General features: G+C 39.6%; 3 protein-coding genes across 7 annotated transcripts; 2 read left to right on the plus strand and 1 right to left on the minus strand.

The window, feature by feature from the left end:
* Positions 1-378: 378 nt before the first annotated feature.
* On the minus strand, positions 379-4,180 carry taf10 (TAF10 RNA polymerase II, TATA box binding protein (TBP)-associated factor). Of its 2 annotated transcripts, none has more exons than XM_082518717.1 (5): positions 3,785-4,180; positions 1,874-2,031; positions 1,696-1,760; positions 842-956; positions 379-696 (listed from the first exon to the last, which is right to left on the minus strand). In XM_082518717.1, the coding sequence occupies exons 1-5, from the start codon at positions 3,909-3,911 to the stop codon at positions 607-609; spliced, it is 555 nt and encodes a 184-aa protein (XP_082374843.1). In that variant the 5' UTR covers positions 3,912-4,180; the 3' UTR covers positions 379-606. The 2 variants fall into 2 exon arrangements, with proteins under 2 accessions (XP_082374843.1, XP_082374842.1); XM_082518716.1 differs by having other exon boundaries at positions 3,779-4,179.
* Positions 4,181-4,602: 422 nt separating this feature from the next.
* LOC309697239 (putative oxidoreductase YteT) lies at positions 4,603-10,513 on the plus strand. The gene is made up of 14 exons (XM_082518995.1): positions 4,603-4,803; positions 5,088-5,196; positions 5,411-5,495; positions 5,571-5,644; positions 5,738-5,797; positions 6,613-6,720; positions 7,104-7,160; positions 7,537-7,667; positions 7,860-7,914; positions 8,023-8,115; positions 8,209-8,343; positions 8,911-9,012; positions 9,683-9,844; positions 10,055-10,513. Exons 1-14 carry the CDS (start codon positions 4,790-4,792, stop codon positions 10,181-10,183), a joined length of 1,314 nt encoding a protein of 437 aa, XP_082375121.1. The 5' UTR covers positions 4,603-4,789; the 3' UTR covers positions 10,184-10,513.
* Positions 10,514-11,455: 942 nt separating this feature from the next.
* On the plus strand, positions 11,456-14,684 carry LOC309696554 (uncharacterized protein). 4 transcript variants are annotated; one of them, XM_082517829.1, is made up of 6 exons: positions 11,456-11,497; positions 12,847-13,014; positions 13,168-13,317; positions 13,759-13,848; positions 13,972-14,050; positions 14,200-14,684. In XM_082517829.1, exons 1-5 carry the CDS (start codon positions 11,489-11,491, stop codon positions 14,038-14,040), a joined length of 486 nt encoding a protein of 161 aa, XP_082373955.1. In that variant the 5' UTR covers positions 11,456-11,488; the 3' UTR covers positions 14,041-14,050; positions 14,200-14,684. The 4 variants fall into 4 exon arrangements, with proteins under 4 accessions (XP_082373955.1, XP_082373956.1, XP_082373958.1 ...); XM_082517830.1 differs by having other exon boundaries at positions 14,203-14,684; XM_082517832.1 differs by having other exon boundaries at positions 13,759-13,830.
* Positions 14,685-25,360: the final 10,676 nt, after the last annotated feature.

Here is a 25,360-nt window from a genome sequence, read left to right on the forward strand (position 1 = left end):
TGCAGTAGGTTTCATGTGGCTCTAGCAAGGGCTAAGAGGAACTGTGTCGGCCAGGATGTATAGAGATGTAGCTGCATGACTGTAGTTCAGACAATATTTTAAGACAGCATTATAAATGAAACCTTATATACTTAAGCGAGGCTCCCAGTCTGAAGAAGCTTTGGAAGTGGGGAAGTTTCCAAAACGAAAATGATCCCAGACAGACCGACAATTACCAAAGTTGTTTTAAAGAAGAAAAAGGAGAAAGTTATGACAAAGTATGTCCCTGATCTGAATCCAGTAAAATACATTTGAAGAAATTTGAACTGTAAGGCAGAGGAACAAAAGTCATACAGAAAAGATTAGCTTAACTAATTTTGACACCTTTGTGGGAAAATGTTTCTGTTAAAGGTTTTATTTTCACAATAAAACATTTTTACAAATTAACAAATTGCAAAGACTGCGCCACAAAACAAATGACCAAATGCAAATTGACTGCAAAGATTTCTCAAAGTTGTTCTAACTCAAGGTGAGAAAAAAAAAATAGCAATACAGGTTGTCACAAACTCTGCTGTGCAAGCAGGCAGATAAGTACTAGCAATAGCAAAAAGCTCTAAAGAAATTGTTTTATGTAAAGTAATAAGGTTTCTTCACATTCACACCATATTCTGCGAGGGCAGGAGTCAGGTCCTCCATAGTCAATGTGTACTTCTTATCCTATACACGGGAGGAGGAAGAAAATTATCAGGAACAAAAATAACTGAAAGCAGATGAAACCTTCCTCTTCTAGCAACACTCACACAGCGCTCTCTAAATATTGTACATCATATTTAAAGTGCCTGTTAAAATTAGACAAGCTTACCTTTGTCTTACTTCTTGAGCTTCCTGAGGCAGTGCCTTTCATTTTGCAGTACTGCAGCGCATCATTGGCAATGTCTGAGATAAATTTCTGAGATGCGAGGGAGATCAGACGAATTCTATGCATGGAAAAAAGAAAATAATTAATGACTTCTTCCCTTAATGGTTTACAGCCTATCTGTATCCTTACTTTGAAAAACACCACACACATAAACCTCAGATTTTCTCTGATCTTGTTCGGAGTGATCACAAAGCTGACATTAAAGAGTCTTACAAGGTTAGAGATGTTGCATTTTGGTTAAAAGGTTAAAGCCAGTTTGTTTTAAGCAAATCTAATCAGCCAACACTCCCTTTAATATCAGAAAGCACAGTGCTACCTGACTAATACAGTATTAAGATAAGAAATGCTGTATACCATTGGGAAATTCTTTAAATTAAGCAGGAGCATAGAAATATTTGACAATACAGTCATCTATTTGTGACTTCAACATGTTCCCAATGCCAGATTACATTAATTTCCGACTCATTCAGTGCCTTGAACTCGGGTTTTTAATGGTGAACTCATATTATATAAAGGCTTTTAAGTCATAGGTTTGTTAAGTAAATTGGTGGCTATCAATCAAACCTCTGAATGTACCAACTGAGCAGCCTTATGATTTGTGCTGTTTGTTTTGTTAGTCACACTCATATCAGGATTATGTACTCCTCCATGCGTGCACACTGACAGACACAAAGCTGTTCCTAGTATACAAGTTCCCAGTCTATTTAAAGGACACATGTATAGGTGGAGCCTTTTTGCTGTATTTAATGTCTAAACTGACAAGTCCATGACATTAGACCAGAATTGAGTGTACTCACATCCTTGGATCAGAAGCCTCAAAGCCAGCCCGGTTGAGGTAGTAGCCTGTGACTGCATCAGGAATCTGATGGGGGGGGGGTTAATAACTACTTATGTATATGCCAATCAAGCACTGATTAAGAAACATTACTGTCAAAAACATGTGAAGATATGATGTAGCAGGGTTAACTGACTTACCGTGGGAGTGTACTCTTCCAGCTGCATGAGGAAATCAGCCAGTGGCGTGGTGGAAACAGCAGGCTTCACATCTCCATTGGTGATGCCACCAGGAACATACACTCCATTGGAAACAGATGTGTCTGCAGACGGTGTCACCACAGCCGATGAGGACGAAGCTATAAAAAGAGACATCAAGAAGGGTCTATTAAATGCTTGGAAAAAGGGTGGCTTTACCCCTCTGGAAAATTAGGCAAAAGGAGGCCAACTGAACTTCTTTAAGTTTGTGAAGACGTTTCACGTCTTATCCAAAAGCTTCTTCAGTTCAAATAACGAAGGTGGAGAGTCCCAGATATTTAAACCCTAGTGCAGAATGTCACCTTTGGAGATAATCGTTGACCTACTATTAATCGTGTGTGACATGACATGAGCCAAGGAGTTAAAAAAGGGAATGAGTCATTAAACCAGAGGTTTCAAGTGAAATTAAAGTGAGACCTTGCCCCTCCCTATCATGACCTATTGAGGTTACCTGAGGCAAGGGTTGAAGTGTCTGGAAAGGGATCTCAAGATAGCATTGAAGGTGGCAGCTTGTGTTCAGTGATGTTTGTTGACACAGGGCAAAGATGGCCTATTTTACTCCTCTTTCAAACCATCTGTTTTGTCAGTCCAAAATGTGAACATTTGTATCATCAAAAGAGTGTAGCTGTGCATCTGCACCTAAAGGATAAGTTGCACCTTTTGCCGCTTGGTTATTTGGCCAGTGGTGTTGAGGATTTAGGTAAACTTGATTAAATTATAAACACACATGAATAGGGTCAGATTTTGATATCCACCACAAAAAACTATCTGGACACAGTTTCATCTTTTAGCATGACAATGACGCCAAACATATTGCTAATGCATTAAAAAATACCTGGAAAGAAAAATATACAATTAAGCACTATCACTCATGGATCGGGATCCCAAAGAACAAACTTCAACTTTACTGAAGAATAGTTGGACCACCTTGACAGACAACATAGCAAAAGGCAGCCAACATCCAAAGAAGCTTTAGATGTCCTTCAAGAAGCCTGGAAAACTATTGCTAAAGACTACTTGGAGAAGTAGTTTCCCATTTTTACATAAAAATTAAATCTATCTTAAGGATGGGGCCAAAGGGTCTTTCACCATCTCACAATGCTGTGACTGCACCAATTCCCCAACTCTCACTGAACGGTACCCATGGCCATTAATTAATGATCATGACAATTTCTATATTAGTAATCAGGAAACTGACCTAACAGTTAGTCAGTTGTGTTAGTTTCAGTCTTTATGCAAATGTAATGTTCACAAGGTTGGGGACCCCACAGTCAGCTGAAACTGAAGACGTCACTTGAATGAGTGATAAAACATATCTCAACAGTCAGATAAATAGAATCAGAACTTTCTGTGACGACTTAAAGAACCTACAAGAAAGCTTGCCTGAGAGAATTCAAGCTCTTTTAAATAATAAAGGTGATCATATCAAATATTCACTTTATTTTCAAGCTTGTGAGAATTGCACAAACTGTTTTTACCTTATATACTAACATTTTTGCAATACACTGTGCCCATTTCCAATCTTCCCTGGCAAAATATAAGGAAATCATGGATGGCTTGAGACTTTTGCAAATTACTGTACTAACAATCTAAAAATTGCTACAGTGGTTAAGTTAGTGATACGGACTTAACCTGAAACATGGTAGTTGGTAGGTTTTGTAATAAATATGTTTAAATCACTTTAGTGTAAGACGGCAGCCAGGTTAGTATGCGTTTCTCTCAGTCAGGCTTGGTAATGTTGACAAAGTCAATGTACATCGTGGAAAATTCCGACTTCCACAGCGAGATGAAATCATCAAATGCTCTCAGAATAATAACAAAGACAATAACAAAGCCACGTTACGTTACCATTACTTGTGACCGACGGGATGCTGCTCACGTTGGTTGTCGTATTATCATTGGCAATGCAATTACTTGCCGTTGACGATGTGGTAGAAGGCACTCCTGTTGTTACAGACTGATTTAAGTTGTCCATGTTCATGTTGGCGTTAGCTAACGAGCTAACCGTGGTTAACTAGCACCGAAATATGCAAAACACCACAAATCCGCGATTTATAGCTGTAAGACAAATATTTTACAAAATTCTGTTTTAGTATAACTCTACCCTTTAATTCAACGAAATGAATTACCAAAACTAAAAAAAAAAACTATAACTCGTAGCAGAAGTGTTCCTAAGTCCTTTGCAGTAAAACGCTGAGCCACCACTGTAAAGTAGATCGCTTCACGTGACCTATAGTCATCCTCTTCTTCTATGTGTTTTATTGCTGACTGCACACCGCCTCCTACGCCCCCTGCCGTAGCGGAGACTGTAGGTTATAAATTAATACACTTTCTTCGTGATATTTAAAGCATTTAATTCAGATTTGTTCAAAATTATATTGTACTCACAAATATAAAATGATTAGTGTGTAATTATGTCTTCCAATAAATTGATGCATTCTCATAAACTTAAAATGAATCCATTATGAAGACATGGGATCAGGCTCTGGCTTGAATAAGCAATCATGTTGCCCTGTCAGAAAATTCCTGTAAGAAATCAGCATTCAATTGATTGCAGTCTGCAATCTTTTGACATCTAGCGGTGCGATTTTATACCTTTAAACAGAGATTCACCTCTACTGGCGGTGCGAAGTGGTAGTTTACGAGGTGCACTGAATACAGCAGAGCGATCTCGTGAACACTGCAGGGGGCGTTAAGGGAGTGTCAGACATTTTCTCGGTTGATATTCTTGTTCGAAGAAGTGAGTCTCCGTTTTTGTGGTCAGTCTTTCACTGCAGTGGACTGTATGCTGAGCTCTGGACAAATTTTAGTCCTGTATTCGTCTGACCAACGCGGGAGACGGACGTTTGTGACAGTTGAATGGGACAAAACAGGTACTGACAGCCTTTATAAACGTGCAAGTTAAATTCTCCACAAACGTCGATTAACGACTTTTACAAAGTTCCTCTCGTCCCCTGTTCAATAATCACTCAGTTTAGTCCACTTTTAAATGATTGGCAATTTTGTGCCTATCTCTGTAGGTTTAACGTGTTTACATATCGCCGTATTAAGGGAAGTATCGTGCATCTGTAGAGGACTGCTCAACCTGTAATCTCACGATTATGTATTTTCTTCGGTTTTGTGGCGGTGTACCTACAAGCTTTAATTTGTATCAAAGTTCACAGGCTGGCAAAATGACTGCTCCTGTCCGTGCCATCGTGGTAGGAGGAGGATGTCGGGGTGAAATCTACTCCCAGTATGCGTCTATTCATCCCGAACGAATGAAGGTTAGGAGAGGCTTGTGTTTCTGAGGGAAACATTTGTCAAAACGTCAGCATGTCTTCGTCTGTCGAAAGGAAATAGCTGAAATCTGAAATTAGTCTCCTAATTATAACCCTTCTATGCTCAAGTCATTGATGCAAGCTGTTCCTACCAATGTCACGTAGTAAGTTGTAATATTTAACGGGGCGTACCTTGATTTATTCACTTTGACCTCCTCAGGTTGTTGCAGTGGCTGATCCACGGAAATTTGCAAGGACCAAACTTCAAAAACAACACAAAATCGTGGAGGAAAACGTATTTGAAGGTGAGAGGAAGAGAGAAAAAGTGTCAAATCCTTATAATTATCTGCCTTGTCCTTACTGAGTCCTCTTTTATCCAGACTGGCAGGCTGTAGTTGAAAGAGACAAGTTTGCAGACGCTGTGTTAATTTGCACCCCAGATCGCCTCCATAAGGTAAACATTGTCTGCAGCAAATATTTATTGGTTTAAATTACTTTGAGATGTTCTTAAATTAATTATTATGGTGATCACATTTATGCTTCCTAGGAACCTGCTGTGGCCTTTGCAAAGAAGGGATACCATGTTCTTCTGGAGAAACCAATGGCAGTGAGTGTTTGTGGATGTTATTGATGAACTGAGTTTACAGTAATAATGAATCCCTGATTTGCACCAAAAGTTTTATTGTCTGAAGTTTGGACACACAGTTTGATTTTAGCTTCTTTTTAAAAAAAATACTTTTTAACTTGTATTGTTTAGAAAAATGGCCCATTGAACCTCTCTCAGACCATTTATTTTAGCATTCTAAAATCTGAGGCAGTGTTTGAACAACAGTATCAACATCAAGCAAAGATATTTTCTTCTATCTTGAAATTTGTATTTAGAGAAGACAGTTTAAAATATAATGTTAAAAGTAGTCTGTGTTTTCTTTTAATTTTCTTTAATGTGAACTTTATTAGTGTGTGCTCAAATATGGAACTTTACAGGACACCATAAACTGGCTAATACTTAGACATTTTTTATGTATCTGTTCAAAATTACAGATGGCAAGAAAGACCAGTGAAAATTTCAGGCTTATCTTGAATAGTGTTTTAAATATTAAATATCTTCAAATAGGTCTTTAATGTACAAAAAAAAAAAAAACTTCTGAAAGTGGGTCAACAGATTATTTTTTTCAAAGAAAGGACATCTGGAAAAGTATTTGATACATGAAGCTAAATTTTTACAGCAATTGTTCTACGTGTCCAAACTTTAAAGCTTTAAAATCTGCTGATTTGAGCTAGAGTGACCCAACAGTTGTTTGTTTTAGTTGCTTTCACGATTCACTATTCTGAGCAAAAGCTTTAACAAAACCACACACCCTCAGTATTTTACATCAAACTGAAGCACAGCGTCCCTCTTTTAATGTCCCCACATGACTTCAGACAACTGTAGAAGACTGCACGGCGATCGTGGAGGCTTGCATTCAGAGCGGCGTGATGCTGTCCGTGGGTCACGTTCTCCGGTACGATCCAGTCATCCACAAGATAAAGGTGAGCATTTTCTAGTGCACTTTATCCAGCTGTGACAGTTTTCTTCAGCAGGTAGTGGAATCTATTGTGGGTTCAAACACTTAAACTTCATCTGCCTAAAATCTATAGGAACTCTTTCTCATTCAAAACAGCCACACATTTACAGAATCAGCAGGATTGAGGAAAAATAAGCAAACAGAGCACTCTTTTGTGTTTGTGAAAGTGCAAAAAAAACAAACCATCAAAAACAGCATTTTAATCAAGAGTGCTGAGGCTGTTTTGACTTGATTAAGTCAAAACTACAATTTTCTCATACTTGGGAAAGTGGTAAAGAAAATTTACAAAATCTGTATGAGGGTTTTGCTGTTTTTTTTTTATTTATAAAAATAAATGGTCTTTTACAGAAGCTCATAGACGCTGGAGTCATAGGTGAAGTGATCCATATTCAGCACCTGGAACCGGTGAGCAGGCAGATACGATAGAAACATAATAATAATAATAATAATAATAATAATAATAATAATAATAATAATAATAATAATAATTTATTATTATTATTATTATTATTACCATTGTTAAATTGAATTTAACAGACACATGTTGATTTTTCTTTTGTTGTTAATATTATATTGCAATATAAGACATAGTTTCATAATTAACATATTCATTAAGAAAATCATAATTTGGAGACATTTGCACATAGTTGTGGCCTGTGGACAAAATTTTGTAGCATTGTATGTTTTTGTTATGTTTTGGGTTTTTTCAGGGTTTTTAAAGTGTTATTCAATGTTAACATTTCTGCAGCATGGTTAAAAACAGAATCGATCTTTCTTCCAGGTTGGGTTTTATCACTTTGCTCACTCGTTTGTTAGAGGGAACTGGAGAAACGAAGCAGAGAGCTCTTTTGCTCTTCTCACTAAATCTTGCCATGACATTGACCTCATACATCACTGGGCTGGAGGGCGCAGGTATATCATTAGACAGTAGTCAGTGATTAAACTCAAGGCTCAATGTTCAAAAGTAAGATTTTCTTTCTCTTTTATTTTGGCCTAAAACAGCTAGAAAACTACATGTTTAGCCCAATTTTGTTGGACTAGAGGTAAATGGGGATGTTTTTTTGTGTAGTTTGATTATTTACTCTGGCAGTTTGTTCTTGGCAGGTGTGTGAAAGTGTCGTCATTTGGATCCGTCAGCCACTTCAATAAAGACAACAAGGTATGTTGTCTGTTCAGTGATCAAATGAAGATAATCAGTAGCCATGATGGGTAGAAATCTCTGTACTAAGCATGAATATAAAATGTGACGTTACTAGTTTTGTGTCAGCCAGCAGGGGCTGCAGATCGCTGCCTTAACTGTTCAGTAGAAAAAGACTGCCCGTACTCAGCATGCAAAATCTACTTGGACAGTGTGAAGAAGGTAAAAATTTCACCAATTTACTTTCATCATTTATGTACTTTTTTTATATACTTCTTATAAATAATTTTTGTGTTTTGTATGTTTGTGTGCTAGGGTCACACTGGCTGGCCAGTATCAGTCATATGCCCCAATTCACTCCCAGACATTGAGTCAGTAACAGAGGCATTGAAGACTGGACCGTATGGCCGCTGTGTCTATGAGTGTGACAATGATGTCTGCAGTAACCAGGTTAGAAAACACTGTGAAATCTGCAGCACTGACCCTTTCTGACTCAGTTATGCAGTATTAGGTTCCTATCAGGCATCAAAGATGCATTTAGAATATACAGAATATATTGTACTTCTACCTGCACCATTTTCATTATGTGTACTTTCTTTTTTCTTTAATCTCAACAAACAGTTATCTGCATATGAGTTAAAATAACTTAAACACAGTGAAATTTATTATTCATTTATTTATTTTTTAGCACAAGAAGCTTTCTGGTTTCTGCCGTTTTGCAGTTCTATACTGTACCTCTCATATTTAAGCAGGCTTTGTTGCAAGCAGGAAGATGGTGTGTGTGAGACTAAAAGACAGGTTGAATTTGGAGGACTGTAATTACAGAACCATTAGTTGTTGCTGAGATTAGTTTTTGTTTTGTAATTATGTGCATTTGCCCAAAATATTGGACATTGTCCCCATAGCTTAAATCAGCTGACTGACATACGAATTCCCAGACTGCACTTTGTTTATTTATTTATTTGGTCTGTGATTCTTTCCTTTTATCTCTTTTAACTTTTCTGATCTCCTGAGCAGGTTGTCAACATGGAGTTTGAAGGGGGTGTGACGGCAGCCTTTTCCATGGTGGCATTCACTGAGGAGATTTGTAAGCGAAAAACAACCATTTACGGCAGCAAGGTAGGACTGTAATTAATGTCTCTGGGAAAGATGAGAATGAGAGACTGAAGAAAATCACATAGAAACACATTAATTAGCAAATGAATTATATAAAAGTAAAAGTGTGAATGCTTACAGATACAGCAGGTAAGAAACATATATCACAGCACTGTTAATCCTTATAGACCCTGTAACAGTTCAAACTGTTAGAAGCATGTTATTTACTTCATAGGACAAAGGCACTCTTCTGCATCATAAAGCAGAACCGCAGACCAAAATCACCCATTCCATAATATGTTGAAAAATGGTTTAACAATGATATGTTATTATAATTAGGGATTTCCTGCCTCGTCATACATTCACAGAAATCTGTGTATTTCCATGTTTTTTTTTTTTATGACCATTTGATTTAAAAACTATTATATTTTAGCAATTCCTTATTTGATAAAACTGATTCAGTTGTTTTACAATACTTTCAATTTTGCTTTGGACACCCTCAAAAACAGGACAAAGTTTCAATATTCAGACAAAAACCTTGTTGATAAAACCAGTTCGATGAGCTATCATTCATACTACTGATGTGCGACTGATGAAATGATATCTCCTTGAATCTTTAGTATTTGATAAACATAGAGTTAAGTATTTTACTAAAATTCAGCTCTTTCCTACATAATGAACTGGGTCTTCTCAGGGCGAGCTCTCATGCAATGGCCACGAGATCCATGTGTTCAACTTCCTGACCCAGAAATCCAGAAAGCACACAGCAGACTACAACACTACCAGGCAGTTCGGTATGAGTGGACATGGTGGAGCAGACTACTGCCTTATGCATGCCTTCATTTCTGCTGTGGCAGTGAGTGCTCATTACACTTTTTTTTATTTTTTTAAATATCTAATTTTAGATAAGATTTGTTGTTGCTGAGTTCTACTTCCACTTGAGATTGTCTGTATTTGCTTTTCTTGTACCTGTGATGCAGGACTTAAAGGATGCATGTGTCGTATCTATGTGTATCTGCTCTGTGATGGCTAATTTTTGTTTTCATATATCTTTATATGCATACAGAACAATGATCCATCACTGATACGGTCTGGTCCTGTGGAGACACTGCAGAGTCATTTGCTGGTGTTTGAAGCTGAGCGCTCACGACTAGAGAGCAGAGTGCTGCACTGTGGGGACATTAAACAGAGCTAAAAAAAAATACCTACAACATTTTTTTTTAGCATATTTTGTTATAGCTTCTTAATAAATCAGTGTAGTAATACCTATATTGTTAGTTATTGAACAAAACTATTAAACTTTCTCATTTGTCAATTACTAGATTTATATCCACACACTGACATATATAACAAGGACTTTTTTCTAGTGAAGCAAAGATGTCCTGAGAACGTATGATGATTAATGACAATGACACTCACTTCCTAAAATGATTACATAACTGATTCATGTCAGAAAAAGAAATATTAATTTCAAGGGACTGCCTGGTTTAATAAATGCTAAATAAAATCTGTTTTTAGTCTTGTGTCTTTAGTTTCCACATTTTTTTTTTCTTCCACACACTATCACGCTACAAAGCCTGACACTAGTCTTGAGGCAGTAGGACATGGAAAATATGTACTATTTAAAGAAAAAAGTAATCTTGAATTTAATGGCAACCGCACTCAAATTTTGAGACTGTGGGTCACATCCAATCTTCAGCACCTGGACTCTTCTGCTCCAAAGCCATGCTATTGTAAGACATGCTGTTTGCCATCGCTTTGCTGAAATGTGAAACCTCTTCCATAAAAAAGATGTTTGGATGAAAGCGTATGATGCTCTGAAACCTGTAATCTTTTTTTTTTTTGGTCCCAATAATTTATTACATTTTGACATCAGGACAAATGGAGTACATGAGACCTCAGTTATTAATGAAAACATGAATTTCACAACTTATCACACCACTTTACAACTGCTCATTGAGGCAAATAGGTAGGGAAATATTGGGTGAATGATCGGGCACAAGCACACGACTCTGTCAGATCTTTATGTAACAAGAAAGCTTATTTACACAACACCAAGACACTGAAGAAGTCACTTGGATGAGTGATGAAACGTTTCTTCCAATGAAAACGTTACATCCAGATGAACAGAATCAACTTTTGGGGATGCAGAACACCAAGTGCAGTAAAAAGTGATATTTTTTTAATTAAAAATAATTTTTTAAATGGAGGCTGTATGATAAAAAAAAGTATTTCTATACTATAAAATTAAAACAAAAAGACATTTTAAAGTGGCACATGGCAGCAGGTTTCCATGTAACAAAATTATGTTGTGATTCCATTTTTGCTATCGTTACCATTTAAAGTAACATAACATATATGAAACATAACAAGCAAAGGTCTTCACCATTTCAATCCAGAGCTTGGAGAGAAATTGACTATCACAGCGGTTGCAAAGCAAGGATTTACTAGCAAGCAGAAATTTGTTGGATTGCAAAACCACTGACCATCGACTGACAGCATGGGAAAAGTAAGTGCATGAATAAATGAATAAGTTCTTCAAGTCATTTGTTTTTGAATCAGGTGTTTAAACTTGAAATTCATATTTGCAAATCTAAAGATTGTACAATTTTTTTTTACATTCCTGCATTTTTTCTGTGCAGTCCTGTGAAAGGAAACCTTTTGAATCCCTGTTTTGTTGTAACAAGAGTAAAAAGCATCTTTTAGTTATTGTATTTATTTTGAACCTTTAAAGCAGCTTGTGGTAAATATAACAGACACTCTGTCACGGTCCTCGGTCGGTGACCCAGTGTTTTGTGTTTTGTATTATTATTGTTATGAATTGAACTTAAATTTTTTATGATTTTTCATTGCTAGTCTCTTGGTTTTTGTTTCTGTATTTCTAGTTCTGTAAGCTCTTTAGCATCTCCTTATTTCCAGTCTTTACGTTTTGTTAATGTGCCTTCCCTCTGTTCACTGTCTTGTCTCTCTGTGCCTTTACTGTGGGACACAAATTTCTTGTTTTCCAGTTTCCTGAGACCTTACTTTTTTTAGCTTCTAGTTATTATGCTTTATTTTCTGTTACCCCTATTTCAGCTCTCTAGAGCGTAAGCTCATTTAGTTCATCCCTCTGTGTCCTGCAAGTCCTGCATTTGGCACCTATCTCCTTCCTTCCACACAGCTGTAGCCTTTACACACAGTTACTGAATTTGACTCATTTAAAATTTTAAAGGTAAAAAAAATAATAACCACTGACCAAATTTAAAAAAGCAAAACAAAACAAAAATAATATTAATAATGATAACAAAAAAACGCATTACAAAACTTAAATCTTCAGATAAAATGAACTGTTTTCATTTTGTTTATATCTATGTAAAAATGAAATATTTCTAATGCTCTGCTTTTTCCTTTAAATGTGGTGTCATATCATGATAAAAAAAATTACTTGAAATGTGTATTGAAACAGAAAACATAAACCTACAATATATTTTTCACTACAGTTAACATTTTAATAACAGAACAGTGGTTTCTAGAATATATTTTTCATTTCATTATTGTTTAATCCACAAAACTTCTTTTAGTTCTTTAAGAAAATGTCTTACAGTGAAATAAATACAACTAAATCTTTTTTTTTTTTTTTACATCTTGAATCCTGTCTGGCAGCTTTGGCAATCAGAATTATGATCTCAGTGTCAGTCACTGTCATTTATTCAGCACCAGTGTTTTGATGGGTATCAGTACATCAACACTGAAATGGTTTAACTGTAAATAATAGCAAGAATAAAACAAAGCAGATCACAACAAAACTTGTACCATGACTTCATATATTTGAGTATGTTTGCCCTTTATGTTTACCTGGTTGTTGAATGTCCCTGACAGGCAAAGATGAAGACAAAGTGGCTAGAGGACAGCAGCCCTGAATCCCTCCAACACCCTCCCGAAAAAACATATTGGACCACATTTGGTGCTCTGCTGGCGAGAAGCTCCAGCCCTCAGCCCTCCACCTCTGGCTTCCAGCATAGACGACCCAAGTATGCCAATCAAGAGGTGAGTAGAAAGCATATTCATAAGCTCATAGACAATGTAAATGTTTTGACATCTTCTAAATCCTACAAAAACAAGAACTGAGCGGTGAAAAAATACAAACTGGCATTGTAGACAAGCCAAGAGTTTTGACACACATTACTCCATCTCTAACAGGTAAACACTGCCCAGCCAGTGAGGAGGTCAAGCCCCCAGCCCTCCACCTCTGGTTTACACTTGAACCGTGACTGGAGAGCAAGGAGATCCAGCCCTCAGCCCTCCACCTCTGCCTTCAAGCGTGGGAGAGAGGAGGCTGACCAGGAAGAGGTGAGTAAGCACAATGCTGTAAGCATCAGTGGTGGATATTTCAAGAAAAAAAAATACTGTCATGTATTCACTGTATTCACTTCAGCTTTAAATGTTTGTTGTCTGATCTCACTGTGCTGCACACACACCATACCCGCAGTCATTAGTGGCTTATACAGTCTCTATTTCTGACCCCTTCTATGCACATTACTGCCACCTTCTGGCACTAGCAGCATGTAGCAGCACACTATATTTGAACTCATGTTGGTTACATAAAAGTACATTTTGTTGCACTTTGCTAACTATTTCAGTATTCACAAACCAATTACCACCCCCAGTGTGCATACAGAACTGACTTCTGTTGAAGTTATCTGTAGTATTTTTGAAAAAAATAAAAGAAACTGCTAACGTAAGAATAATAGTTAGCATTTTCGGTGCTTAACATCAAGTGATATCTCACAGCTACCCCCTGGTCGGCGAGTGAGGAGATCCAGCCCTCAGCCCTCCAGCTCTGGCTTCCAGCATGGACGACAGGTGGGTGCTCATCAGGAGGTGAATAGAACGTATATTGTATGCTCACAGAGAAGTACATGTTTTAACATTTTCTAAATTCTACAAATACAAGATGTGAGTGATAAAAAAACAAACACTTGTTTCTAAAACTGGCATTTTCAGATAAACGAAGATCATGTGGTCCAACCAGTCTTCTACCTCTTTTTACAACCCTGGAAGAGAGGAGGCTGACCAGGAAGAGGTGAGTAATCACAATGCTGTAAGCATCAGTGGTGGATATTTCAAGAAAAAAAAATACTGTCATGTATTCACTTCAGCTTTAAATGTTTGTCCTCTGATCTCTAATGACTGGAGCATTTTTAACCTGTTTGTTCCTTTTCATTACTGCAGCAGGAACGCCAAAGATTCCGGAGCGGGTACTACAGAGTCCAGACTGACACCGACGGGTCCCGCCCCACCGTGTGCTTCCCTTATTGTTTTCTACCAAAAATTGTTAATGTTAATATTGTATATTGTATTTTGACTTTTCATGTTATGACATAAAACAAACAAAATAAAAACCAACTAATCTAATGGACCAGTTTTAGATTTTTATTGATTTGATGGGATGTTTCCAAAGGGTCGCGCCTATCTGTCTTTTAATGTTTTGTTTTATGTTTTCATTTATTTGATGTTTTTTAAGGTTAATAAAAATTTGCTAAAAGATTCAGTAAAGCCTTAACATTGTTTGCATTAAACTAATTCATTGTTTGGATTTTGAGAATATGGTTTCACTTCTTTATCAATCTGCAAACTGCCACTAATGAAAGAAAGCTCATGCTCAAACCATTATCTGCCCTGGTTTATTGATGAGTTTTGTTGTATTGCTAGTTCATTTTTCTTTCGCTCTCACAATGATGTGCGGTCATTCATTGACAAATGTACAAAGTAGAGAATGCCGCCGCCCGGTACACATTGCACCTGACCCCTATGGCGCCTCCTGCAGGAGGATAGGCCCATGTCCCTTTTTCAGGCTGTGCCCCGGCCGGGTCCCAAGGACTAAGGCCCGGGCACCAGACACTCGCCCTCGGCCACCCTCCCTGGGCCTGGCTCCAGGGCAGAGCCCCGGTAACACTATCCTGGGCAGGGTGAACTGTTCCCTTGATATTGTATTCATAGGGGTCTTCTGAACCTTTGTCTGGTTCCTCACCCAGGACAAATTGGCCATGGGAGACCCTGCCGGGGTACCAAAGCACCCGGGACAACACAACCCCTGGGATCCCTGGGACACAGAAACCCCTCCACTACTATAAGGTAGCTATTCGCAGAGGGGATGGTGTAGAGCGTAGCCTTAAAAAAATCCAGCAAAGGCCTATCTATTTTAACTAAAATCCTTATCATAAATGTCCTTTGTTTCAAAGTTCGAGGAGTCAATTTTAAGGAAGGGAAAAAGTGAGTAAAGGCTGAGGTATGCCAAACACAAGAATTGGACTGAAAATCAGTGAACTCAATTCCTGTGGTAGGATATATATATTAACATGTGATTCAGAACCATAACATTTGAAAAATACCATAATGCAACATTAATAGTGAAACACATATAACAAAGTGGGAAAGGGTATAAAATCAAACAGGAAAAGTCAATAAATTTAGCCAAGTAGCTTTGGTATAGCAGCTAGTTATGTACAGAAGTTCCACCATTTGTGGGGATAGCAGAATAATACAACTTTGTACAGTCAGACAAGTAGCACTGAAAATGTCCAACTGCTGAAGTCATGAGATTAACTTTAACTTTATTACCATTACCTTTTCTGTATACTCTCGTTGATGTGTGCAGTATCCTTTGTGTATGGAAAGCCTGAATATTGCAGTAATGGGAGATTGTTTTGTTTCAGATCGAGCTTCTCTTTGATGTGCTGATCCACATCGTTAGCATTCTGGTTCAGCAACATCCTCTGTTTTTCCTGATTCTTCACACTAGATGGAGCCATCTAGTGTGAAGCACTCCAAGCACTGAATGTTGTTCCAAATTTGATACTGAAATTAGAGATCAGCAGGTATAAAATCACCGCCCACTGACCATTCAGTTCTTTGGAAAATAGTGTCACCATTCCTGGAAGATCCCTCTGACCCCCTGCAAGCAATTTTGTTTTCAGATCATTACACAGCTCAACAGATAAAACTGTCTCTTAAAGATTGATTTAATGAAATACTTGATAATAATCCTTCTAATTGCCCTGTGCCTTAAAAACAGAGCAGTGATATTAAGTCTGCTAACTTAAACAGCATTTTTGCCACTTTGCTTTCCTGGCTATCCATATATTTCCAGTCTCGCTGACCAAAGTCCTTAAACACATTCAGAAATTCACACACCTCTTTTGTTACTAAACTACTGTAGAGCCCTTTTCCTTTCACACACACGTTCATGTCACTACTTTGTCTGCAGCAGCTTTATTGTTTTCCGCCTGTATTGTGAGTTTAATCTCTTAAGATTTTTCGGGTAGTATAGTTTTATCTTCCTTTGAAAAATCAACTGCTCTGCTGCCACTACACTCTTTCATGTTTGTGATTGGTCAGATGCTACCAATGCCACTCCTTACATGGAAACGTGCAGGGGAAACCCTGGATTTACTCAACAAGCTGTTAACTAGCTTTGTGATCACTTTTTTTTGTTGCAGATGTTAGGGTAAGTGAATCCAGATAACAGAGAGACACCCTGAGTATATTGAAGGGAGGCAGGCAGTGTTGGACCCTTTAATAACTCTGCTGGAAAACTGAACTCATATTTTCCAGCAAAGATTTCACATGTAGAAACTGTTTCTTCTCCATCAGTAGTGCATACAGCTCCCCCTTCAACTCACCATTCTTGGTTATCAGGCTATTTAAGCACTGGCAAGCCTTAAGTTAAAAAATATCTTAGCGTTTGTTTTTAAAAGGATTCCAACATCAAGGGGACCTAATACCAAGCACAACAGATATCTATTACTTTAGAAGTTGGCAAAATCACAGTGAAACTGACAGTAAAGTGTATTCTCTGTGCAACACTAACCCTGAAACACTTGTCTTCAGTATGCTGCATAGTTTTTAGAAATTTCCTGTTATCAAATTTATCAGATTTGTCAGGTATGGTTGCCCTGACAAATCTGATAATTTGTCAGGGCAAATTAAATCTCAATTCTGCTAACTTCTCTCCCATTCAAGGATCTGAAAACCAAACCAACAATGAGGGACAATTTTATTAAGAAAGGTTGACTCAAATGTGCATTTAAAAGAAAAATATAATGGACAAAATAATGACCACTGCTAGTGCTAGTTCAGCCTCTTAGTAGATGAATTTAAAAATCCTTAGTGGCTTCCTTCTTGCGTGATTCACTGGAAGAAAACTTGATCTCTGATTTTAAACCTTGAGATCAAGGTCAGCAAATTGTACTTAGATTTTTAGTAGATGTACCTATGGTATTAATTTGAAAATCCTACATCTTCTCATTCTTGAGTCATCACAAAGTTGGATGTCCATGCCGAACGTGTGGCCATCCACCACCCGCCTGTTGGGGTGACAACAATACCCTATCAACCGTTTATGACTGAAGGGAGAAAAGCAGCAAAGGATTCACAAAAGATGCCAACATTTAAATTTGAGAAAAAAATTATTTAAAAAAAAATGAAAAAACAAAAGTCTCTGTAACTGACAGGTTTTTAACTCCATCCATCCATCCATCCATCATCCATCCATCATCCATCCATCCATCATCCACCCATCCATCCACCCATCCATCCATCCATCCATCTTCTTCTCCGTATCCAGAGCCAGGTCTCGAGGTTTTTAACTCAATATGTGAAATCTGTTTCTATCATATTTAGAATTTTAATGTAAGGGGTCAAAATATCATCCAGCCTCTGTAAAATGTCTCTAGAGCAGGCAAACAGGTACAGCCCCAGTCAAATATATGCACACACCCGAAGACAGGGAAGTTTCTCATTATCCGAGACAAGTCATAATAAAAACCAACACGAAACTCTTTGACTGTTTACACAATGAACATGAAGTCAGTGCAGGAAGCTTACTGCATCAATTCGGTTGATGTTCTTTTGTTGAGTGTTTCATTATAAAATATGGGAAATAATGAAAAATAAAGAAATACTCCTTTTTAAAAATATATTTGTTATCCTTTTAACAGCTTTATTTGACAGAAACAGTGAAGATCGACAGGAAAGGCATGCGGCAAAGGGCCACAGGTTGGACTAGTACCCAGGCCCGCCACTTTCAGCCATGCGGCATATGGTCACCTGCTCATCCAGCCGAGCTAAACCGGCATCCAAGAAGTACTCCATTTTGACTGAGTGTGTCCAAACCTTTGACTGATACTGTAAAAAAACAAAACAAAAAAACAACTTACTCGTCTCTGCTGGTGATATCTTTGAATTTCTCAGTGCATGGCTGCTTGGCTGCCTTGGCTTTGTGACGCTGCCACTGCAGGTTTTTCAGGTCTGCTTCAGCCACATTAAAAGTATACTTCAGCAATGAGTCTTTTCATAATTACAGTGTAATGAATTGTGATCGCTGATATGTGAAAGATGTCTGTGTAATCAGGATTTACTGGTTATTATTTTGTGTTGCATCTTACAAGCAGCTTTCAACTAAAATTATTTAAGGAAAAACAAATGTATTTTTATTCTCAGTTAACTTACTCACAAAAATTATTCATCAGTCAGCATAGACACTTGAAGAACAAAAGCTGGAGCTGCATACCTGTGTGATGTGTTCTCATATATATCATACATTACAGCCACAGGCATTAGTGTGTGGAACACCTGTACAGATGAAGTTAAGAAAGGTACATCTATACAAAAATGTACACAATTGTTTAAAAACAATAAATTTTATGAATATAGGAAATGTTCCTCTTAGTGACTGAGATGTCCTATTGTGTTATAATAAAGCTTTGTCCTGATTTTTATTGATTAAGCAAAGCGTAACCCAAACGTAAAGTATTCATTAAGGTGTTTGTCACATAGGCATAATTCCATATGAAGCAAATTACAAACATCATAGGGTGTTTAGCTTAGGTAAAAATGTAGTTTGTTGTTGTTTTGGTTTAAGAGCTTAAATTGTTTCATGTGTGTATTGTATATGAGTTTAGACTTGTATACAGTTAAAAATGTATGGATCGTTTAATGTCGAATTTGGAATATTGATTTGTAAACAATGGAATTTGAAATAAGAGGGTAGGAACAGAAAATGTGAAACTTCATCTTACTTCTTTTTGAGCATAAACATTGTGTAGACATAGAAATATTCATGAAAATATAATGTTTTCAAGTTTTTCATTCCTCTTGTAAATCTTGAAATATCTGTGTATCATTTTCAGAGCTTCCTTGTTCTTGTTAGACTTCAGTCTCAGTTTTAGAGTTTTGATTTGTGTCACGGCTACCGGGGCAAGCCATGTGGTGTTTGTTGAGAAAGGACCCAATATGCAGGAAATGGCAAGATGCAGGTGAGCGTTTATTTACAAAATGGAAAACAGGAAATGAGGCACGAGAGAACTACTTAAAACCTAAACTGGGAAAACTAATAAGGAGACCTGAAATAATAATAAAGCAAGATGAAGACCAGAGAGACGCAGGACGAATGAAGAGAACACCATGAAATGCAGATGGAGTGACAACCAGCATAGGCAACACACTATATATACATATATATGTTGTGGGAAATACATCATTTTTTACAAAGCTTTAGTAGTGGCATATTGTGAAAACTTTTATAACATAAATAGTGATGATCATTTTATACACACATTGCAAATGTGCTCATGAAGAGTTAGCATTCAGTCTTCTGAGGGTCATAAGCTTCATCTGGTGGGACTGTCCAGATGACATATTGTGAAAGGTGACTTAGAGTGCAGTAGAGGTCAATGCAAACACGCTTACAGACACAGACAGCACGTAGATTCACTTCTAGGTCAGAGGTAAGCTACATTTCCTTGCAACTGCATTTTGTGCCTGCACAATATGACACACATATCTGTACAGACACAAGGTAACGAGGGAACTAGACACAGGAGGGAGACACAGCTGAACCTAATGAACATTACGAGGAGGAAACAGCCAGAAAGCATGAAGCTAGATCCAGAAAAACTAGACATTACACAGAGACATGACAGAACTGGAGCAGAGGGAGTACAGAACCAAAACCAAAGATAATATATAACAATCAAGACAAAACCACTGAGTCCAGAGACTCAGGACCATGACAATTTGTTCCCTCAGTGCTTGCCCATTTCTGCATCCTACATTTTTGCCCAGATTCCACAATACCTAACAGACTAGCTGATAGGGATACCTTAAAGTATATCCAGCTTTAACTGTTGTTACAACAGTAAAGAAAAGGACAAAATGGTGACTAAGACAATGAGTTCATTAAAAAAAAAAAAACTTTACCGATGTATGTATATATACATATATACAGAGCGTTGTTGGAATGTTACTACGCAAGTAACCCCGGCGGAAGGGGCTACATGAATAGGATGAGGGACCTATGGATTCTTCGATACCCAACATCCACAATGACGGCGAAACAACTAGTAGCTCAGTGTTCCAACATTCAGAAGAAGGGACTGCTCTCACAGCTAGAGATTGACGAGGTACAACACAAATGCTACGGCAAGGAGGAGTCAGGACGCCAGGTCAGGGGGGAGATATCATCACCCCCACCCGAGATTGGGTACATAGCCCCAAGTGCGATAGGAGAAGGATCGTTGAGTGCGAGAGGAACTGACCTGAAAAATAGGATCATGGCCAAGCTTGAAACCTGGATCCCCCGTAGCCGGTTACCAAGATTACGTGAAGTACCCTCAGAAGGTCTGCTAGATGATGTTAATGCAGCACTACGGGCAATACCTACAACCACGATTACCGACACTAACAAGCTGATCTACAATACGGCAACAGTGATCAGTGAGATGCTTGGCTACAAGTTGAACAGCGACAAGGGGCAGTACCCTCCATGGAGAAGGAGGCTAGAGGGCAAGATCAAAGTAGCACGGAGGGAGGTTAGCCAACTAACGGAGTTGCAGAAAGGTGCGACAAATAAGGTGCCTAAGAAATACAGCAAGCTGTCAATACCTGAGGCCTTGGAAACTGCCAAGCAAAGACTCACAGCCTTGGCCAGCCGCTTGAGGAGGTACACCAGAGAGATAGAAGGCAGGAGAATAAACCAGCTGTTCTCCACAGAACCAGCAAAGGTGTACTCTCAGTGGCAAGGGAACAATAAGAGAACAGCACCACCAAGGCTGGAGACGGAGCAATACTGGAAGAGCATATGGGAGAAGGATGCAACCCATAACGGCAATGCTCAGTGGCTAGAGGATCTGAGGGCTGACCACAGCGACCTCCCTGAACAGGGTCCAGTAACCATCACAGTGGCAGATATCCAAGAAAGGGTCTCCAGTATGAAGAGTTGGACAGCACCAGGGCCCGACATGGTTCACGCCTACTGGCTGAAGAAGCTGACTGCACTCCACGAGCGTCTGGCAGCACAAATGAACCAGCTGCTAGTTAATGAGAGACACCCGGAATGGCTAACCGAAGGTCGGACGGTCCTGATCCCCAAGGACCCCAAGAAGGGACCGGTCCCCTCCAACTACCGACCAATAACCTGCCTCAGTACTACATGGAAGCTCCTGTCAGGCATCATATCGGCTAAGATGAACAGGCACATGGGTCAATACATGAGCGGGACACAGAAAGGAATTGGCAAGAATACCAGAGGCGCAAAACACCAGCTACTGGTAGACAGAACAATCAGCCGAGACTGCAAGACCAGACTGACCAACCTGTGCACTGCCTGGATTGATTACAAGAAGGCCTATGACTCAATGCCCCACAGCTGGATACTGGAATGCCTAGAATTGTACAAGATCAATGGGACCCTAAGAGCCTTCATCAGGAACTCAATGGGGATGTGGCGTACAACACTAGAGGCCAACTCCAAGCCCATAGCACAAGTCACCATCAAGTGCGGGATCTACCAAGGAGATGCTCTGTCCCCACTGCTGTTCTGCATAGGCCTGAACCCCCTCAGTGAGATCATTAACAAGACTGGCTACGGATACCGACTACGGAACGGAGCAGTTGTCAGCCACCTCCTGTACATGGATGACATCAAGCTGTATGCCAAGAGTGAACGAGACATCGATTCACTGATCCATGGAATGTCGTTCGGACTGGAGAAGTGTAGTCGGATGGTAACAAAGAGAGGGAAGGTAGTCAGAACTGAGGGGATTGAACTACCAGAAGGCAACATTGCAGACATAGAGGACAGTTACAAGTACTTGGGGATCCCACAGGCGAATGGGAACCATGAAGAGGCCGCTAGAAAAGCTGTAACCACCAAGTACCTGCAGAGGGTCAGGCAAGTCCTGAGGAGTCAGCTGAATGGTAAGAACAAGATCCGGGCCATCAACACGTACGCCCTGCCCGTGATCAGGTACCCTGCTGGGGTAATAGGCTGGCCAAAGGAGGAGATAGAAGCCACTGACATAAAGACAAGAAAGCTCCTTACCATGCATGGAGGGTTTCACCCCAAATCCAGCACCCTGAGGCTGTACGCTAAGCGGAAGGAAGGGGGCCGGGGACTGGTGAGTGTCAGCACCACAGTCCAGGATGAGACAACGAACATCCAAGAATACATTGGGAAGATGGCCCCAACTGACCGAGTGCTCAGTGAATACCTCAGGCAGCAGAAACCCAAGAAAGAGGAGGGAGACGAGGAACCATCATGGAAGGACAGGCCCCTGCACGGTATGTACCACCGGCAGATAGAGGAGGTGGCTGATATCCAGAAATCCTACCAGTGGCTGGACAAAGCTGGACTGAAAGACAGCACAGAGGCACTAATCATGGCAGCACAAGAATAAGCTCTGAGCACAAGATCCATAGAGGCTGGGGTCTATCACACCAGGCAAGACCCCAGGTGCAGGCTGTGTAAAGATGCCCCAGAGACAATCCAGCACATAACAGCAGGGTGCAAGATGCTAGCAGGCAAGGCATACATGGAACGCCATAACCAAGTGGCCGGCATAGTGTACAGGAACATCTGTGCCGAGTATAACCTGGAAGTCCCGAGGTCAAAAAGGGAGATGCCCCCAAGGGTGGTGGAGAATGACCGAGCTAAGATCCTGTGGGACTTCCAGATACAGACGGACAAAATGGTGGTGGCTAACCAACCGGACATAGTGGTGGTAGACAAACAGAAGAAGACGGCCGTAGTGATCGATGTAGCGGTTCCGAATGACAGCAACATCAGAAAGAAGGAACACAAGAAGCTGAGAAATACCAAGGGGTGAGAGAAGAGCTCGAGAGGATGTGGAGGGTGAAGGTAACGGTGGTCCCAGTGGTAATCGGAGCACTAGGTGCAGTGACTCCCAAGCTAGGCGAGTGGCTCCAGCAAATCCCGGGAACAACATTGGAGATCTCTGTCCAGAAGAATGCAGTCCTGGGAACAGCTAAGATACTGCGCAGGACCCTCAAGCTCCCAGGCCTCTGGTAGAGGACCCGAGCTTGAAGGATAAAACCGCCCGCAGGGGCGTGCTGGGTAAAAGAGTAGATAGATAGATAGACAGATAGACAGATAGATAGACAGATAGATAGATATAATAGTAGATAAAATAGCTCTCCAGTTGTTATCAGGAAATTGCATTCCATTAAGGAGCAAGGTGTCCTTAATTGTCCTCTCAACATAATAATGTCAACAACAGCATCCCAGCTCTGGGTCTTGCAACACATCCAAGATGACTAATCCTGGAGCATGTCCCACAGTCCATACTTCCAGTGGATCACGTTGTGTCGATGGCAGTTGTAAGACTAGTGTGGTAAGAAGGGTGTGTAGAGTAAACTCAAGAGATGACGACATGCTTGAATCACAGAAAAACTTTGACCTCGTGCCAGAAAGGGGATTACAGCAGCGCTGTGATGGGCACTCCTTCGAGCAAAGCCTCATTTTCCATTAGATGCAATCTGCTTTCTTTGAGCAGTTTGTGAATAAAGGAGTACAATTGTAGTTTTTTAAGAATGAAGCCTTTATTAGTACTATAACCTTTTCCTCTTCTCTTTTTCACAGTGACAATGATCACCTGGGAGGAGTTGTCTTCATGTCATAGTCAAGATATTAGTCCCTCAAAGGAACAGGGTGGACGCACACAAACACACATAATGCCACATAGGCTGGCGACGTGCTTCTGGAGACGAGTTTGCAAACTGAGTCAGCAGCTGTATTTCTGAATGACTCAACCGGTCCACCACAGAGCCCTTTCATTTCTCAGAGCCCTGCCTTCAACCCTGCCTAACACACAGGCATGCACTGAATATGTTAAACACTAGTGCTGACCTCACTACAGCATCACTTCCTCCCAAATGACCAGGGTAAGTACTCAAATACCAAGGCGCAATATGGACTTAATTTCCAAGGAAGTAATTCATCTCAGTGATCAATATTAACAGACAGTTTGATGCTTTAAGGTAATTTCTTAAGGCTACATCTTTTGTTTTTCATTGCTGCTGGAAACTTTTTTTGGCATTAATGCTGTATACTGATGACATGTTGTGGCAAGTGAGGTGGTGAATTATCTGTAGAGCTAATAATCCTTTGATCCTCCAAGTCATTTACTGTATGAATCAGTCAAGTTGCCAGGAAGAGACTTGTACATCTGCTTTGACTTTTCCAAAATGCTGCTTGGAAGGCTGTTGTGGGCCGACGTTGTGTTTCATTCCCCTCAATTTAAAATGATAGCCATCTTGTGAACAAGGAAGTGGAGGAGGAAAGTTTAAAAAAAAGGGGGACTAATAAAATGTAAAACATGGTGCAGCCTGACTGTGACTCAACAGGAAATGATGGAGTGCGCGTAAGTAAGGTGAGAGAAGAAAAGGAGGAGGTCTGGAGTGGGAGGAGAGACACAGTGAGGAGGAGGGGGAAAAAAAGGAAAACTGCCTCAGGACTCCAAGTTAATTTTTGGGAAAGGAACAGACTATAAGAGAGCATACCATGCCTTTCTGGGGAAAACTGTGGGTTGTATACGTATATCATTTCTCAGCCTTGCTACTCAATAGAGCCATGACGTGGACAAACACACGTCATGGCTCACTCACTAAATAATCAGAACAACAATTTGACCAAATTTGACTAGTTTCCACCGTCCTCCTAAAGATGACCCGGGATGACGCAGTTGTGCAAAAAGACTTCGACCTCAGAACAAGTTGCGAAAACTGTGCAAACATTCAAATATTGACAGCGCCTTCGTGTCTCCTCTCTCTACCCAAAATGTCCTTGTTAGCTAATTTGCATTGATGCCTGCAAATGTTTTTTTCCACTCCAGCAAAAGTGTGATTTATCAAGAAAAGCTGCCACGGATGAGTTAAATAACGGTCAAAGATCAGTCCAAGGCACTCTCTGTATTCTTTTTATCTGGATTCTACACAGAGCCTCCTCCGGCCTTCTGTTCCCTTTTCTCATTTCAACTGAAGCTCTTAATGAACTGAAGATGGACTTCACAGGGCTGCGGAAGTCCTCCTGCTGGGT

Source organism: Aulonocara stuartgranti (assembly GCF_965226115.1).
Source record: "Aulonocara stuartgranti genome assembly, chromosome: 20".
NCBI classification, from domain to species: Eukaryota; Metazoa; Chordata; class Actinopteri; order Cichliformes; family Cichlidae; genus Aulonocara; species Aulonocara stuartgranti.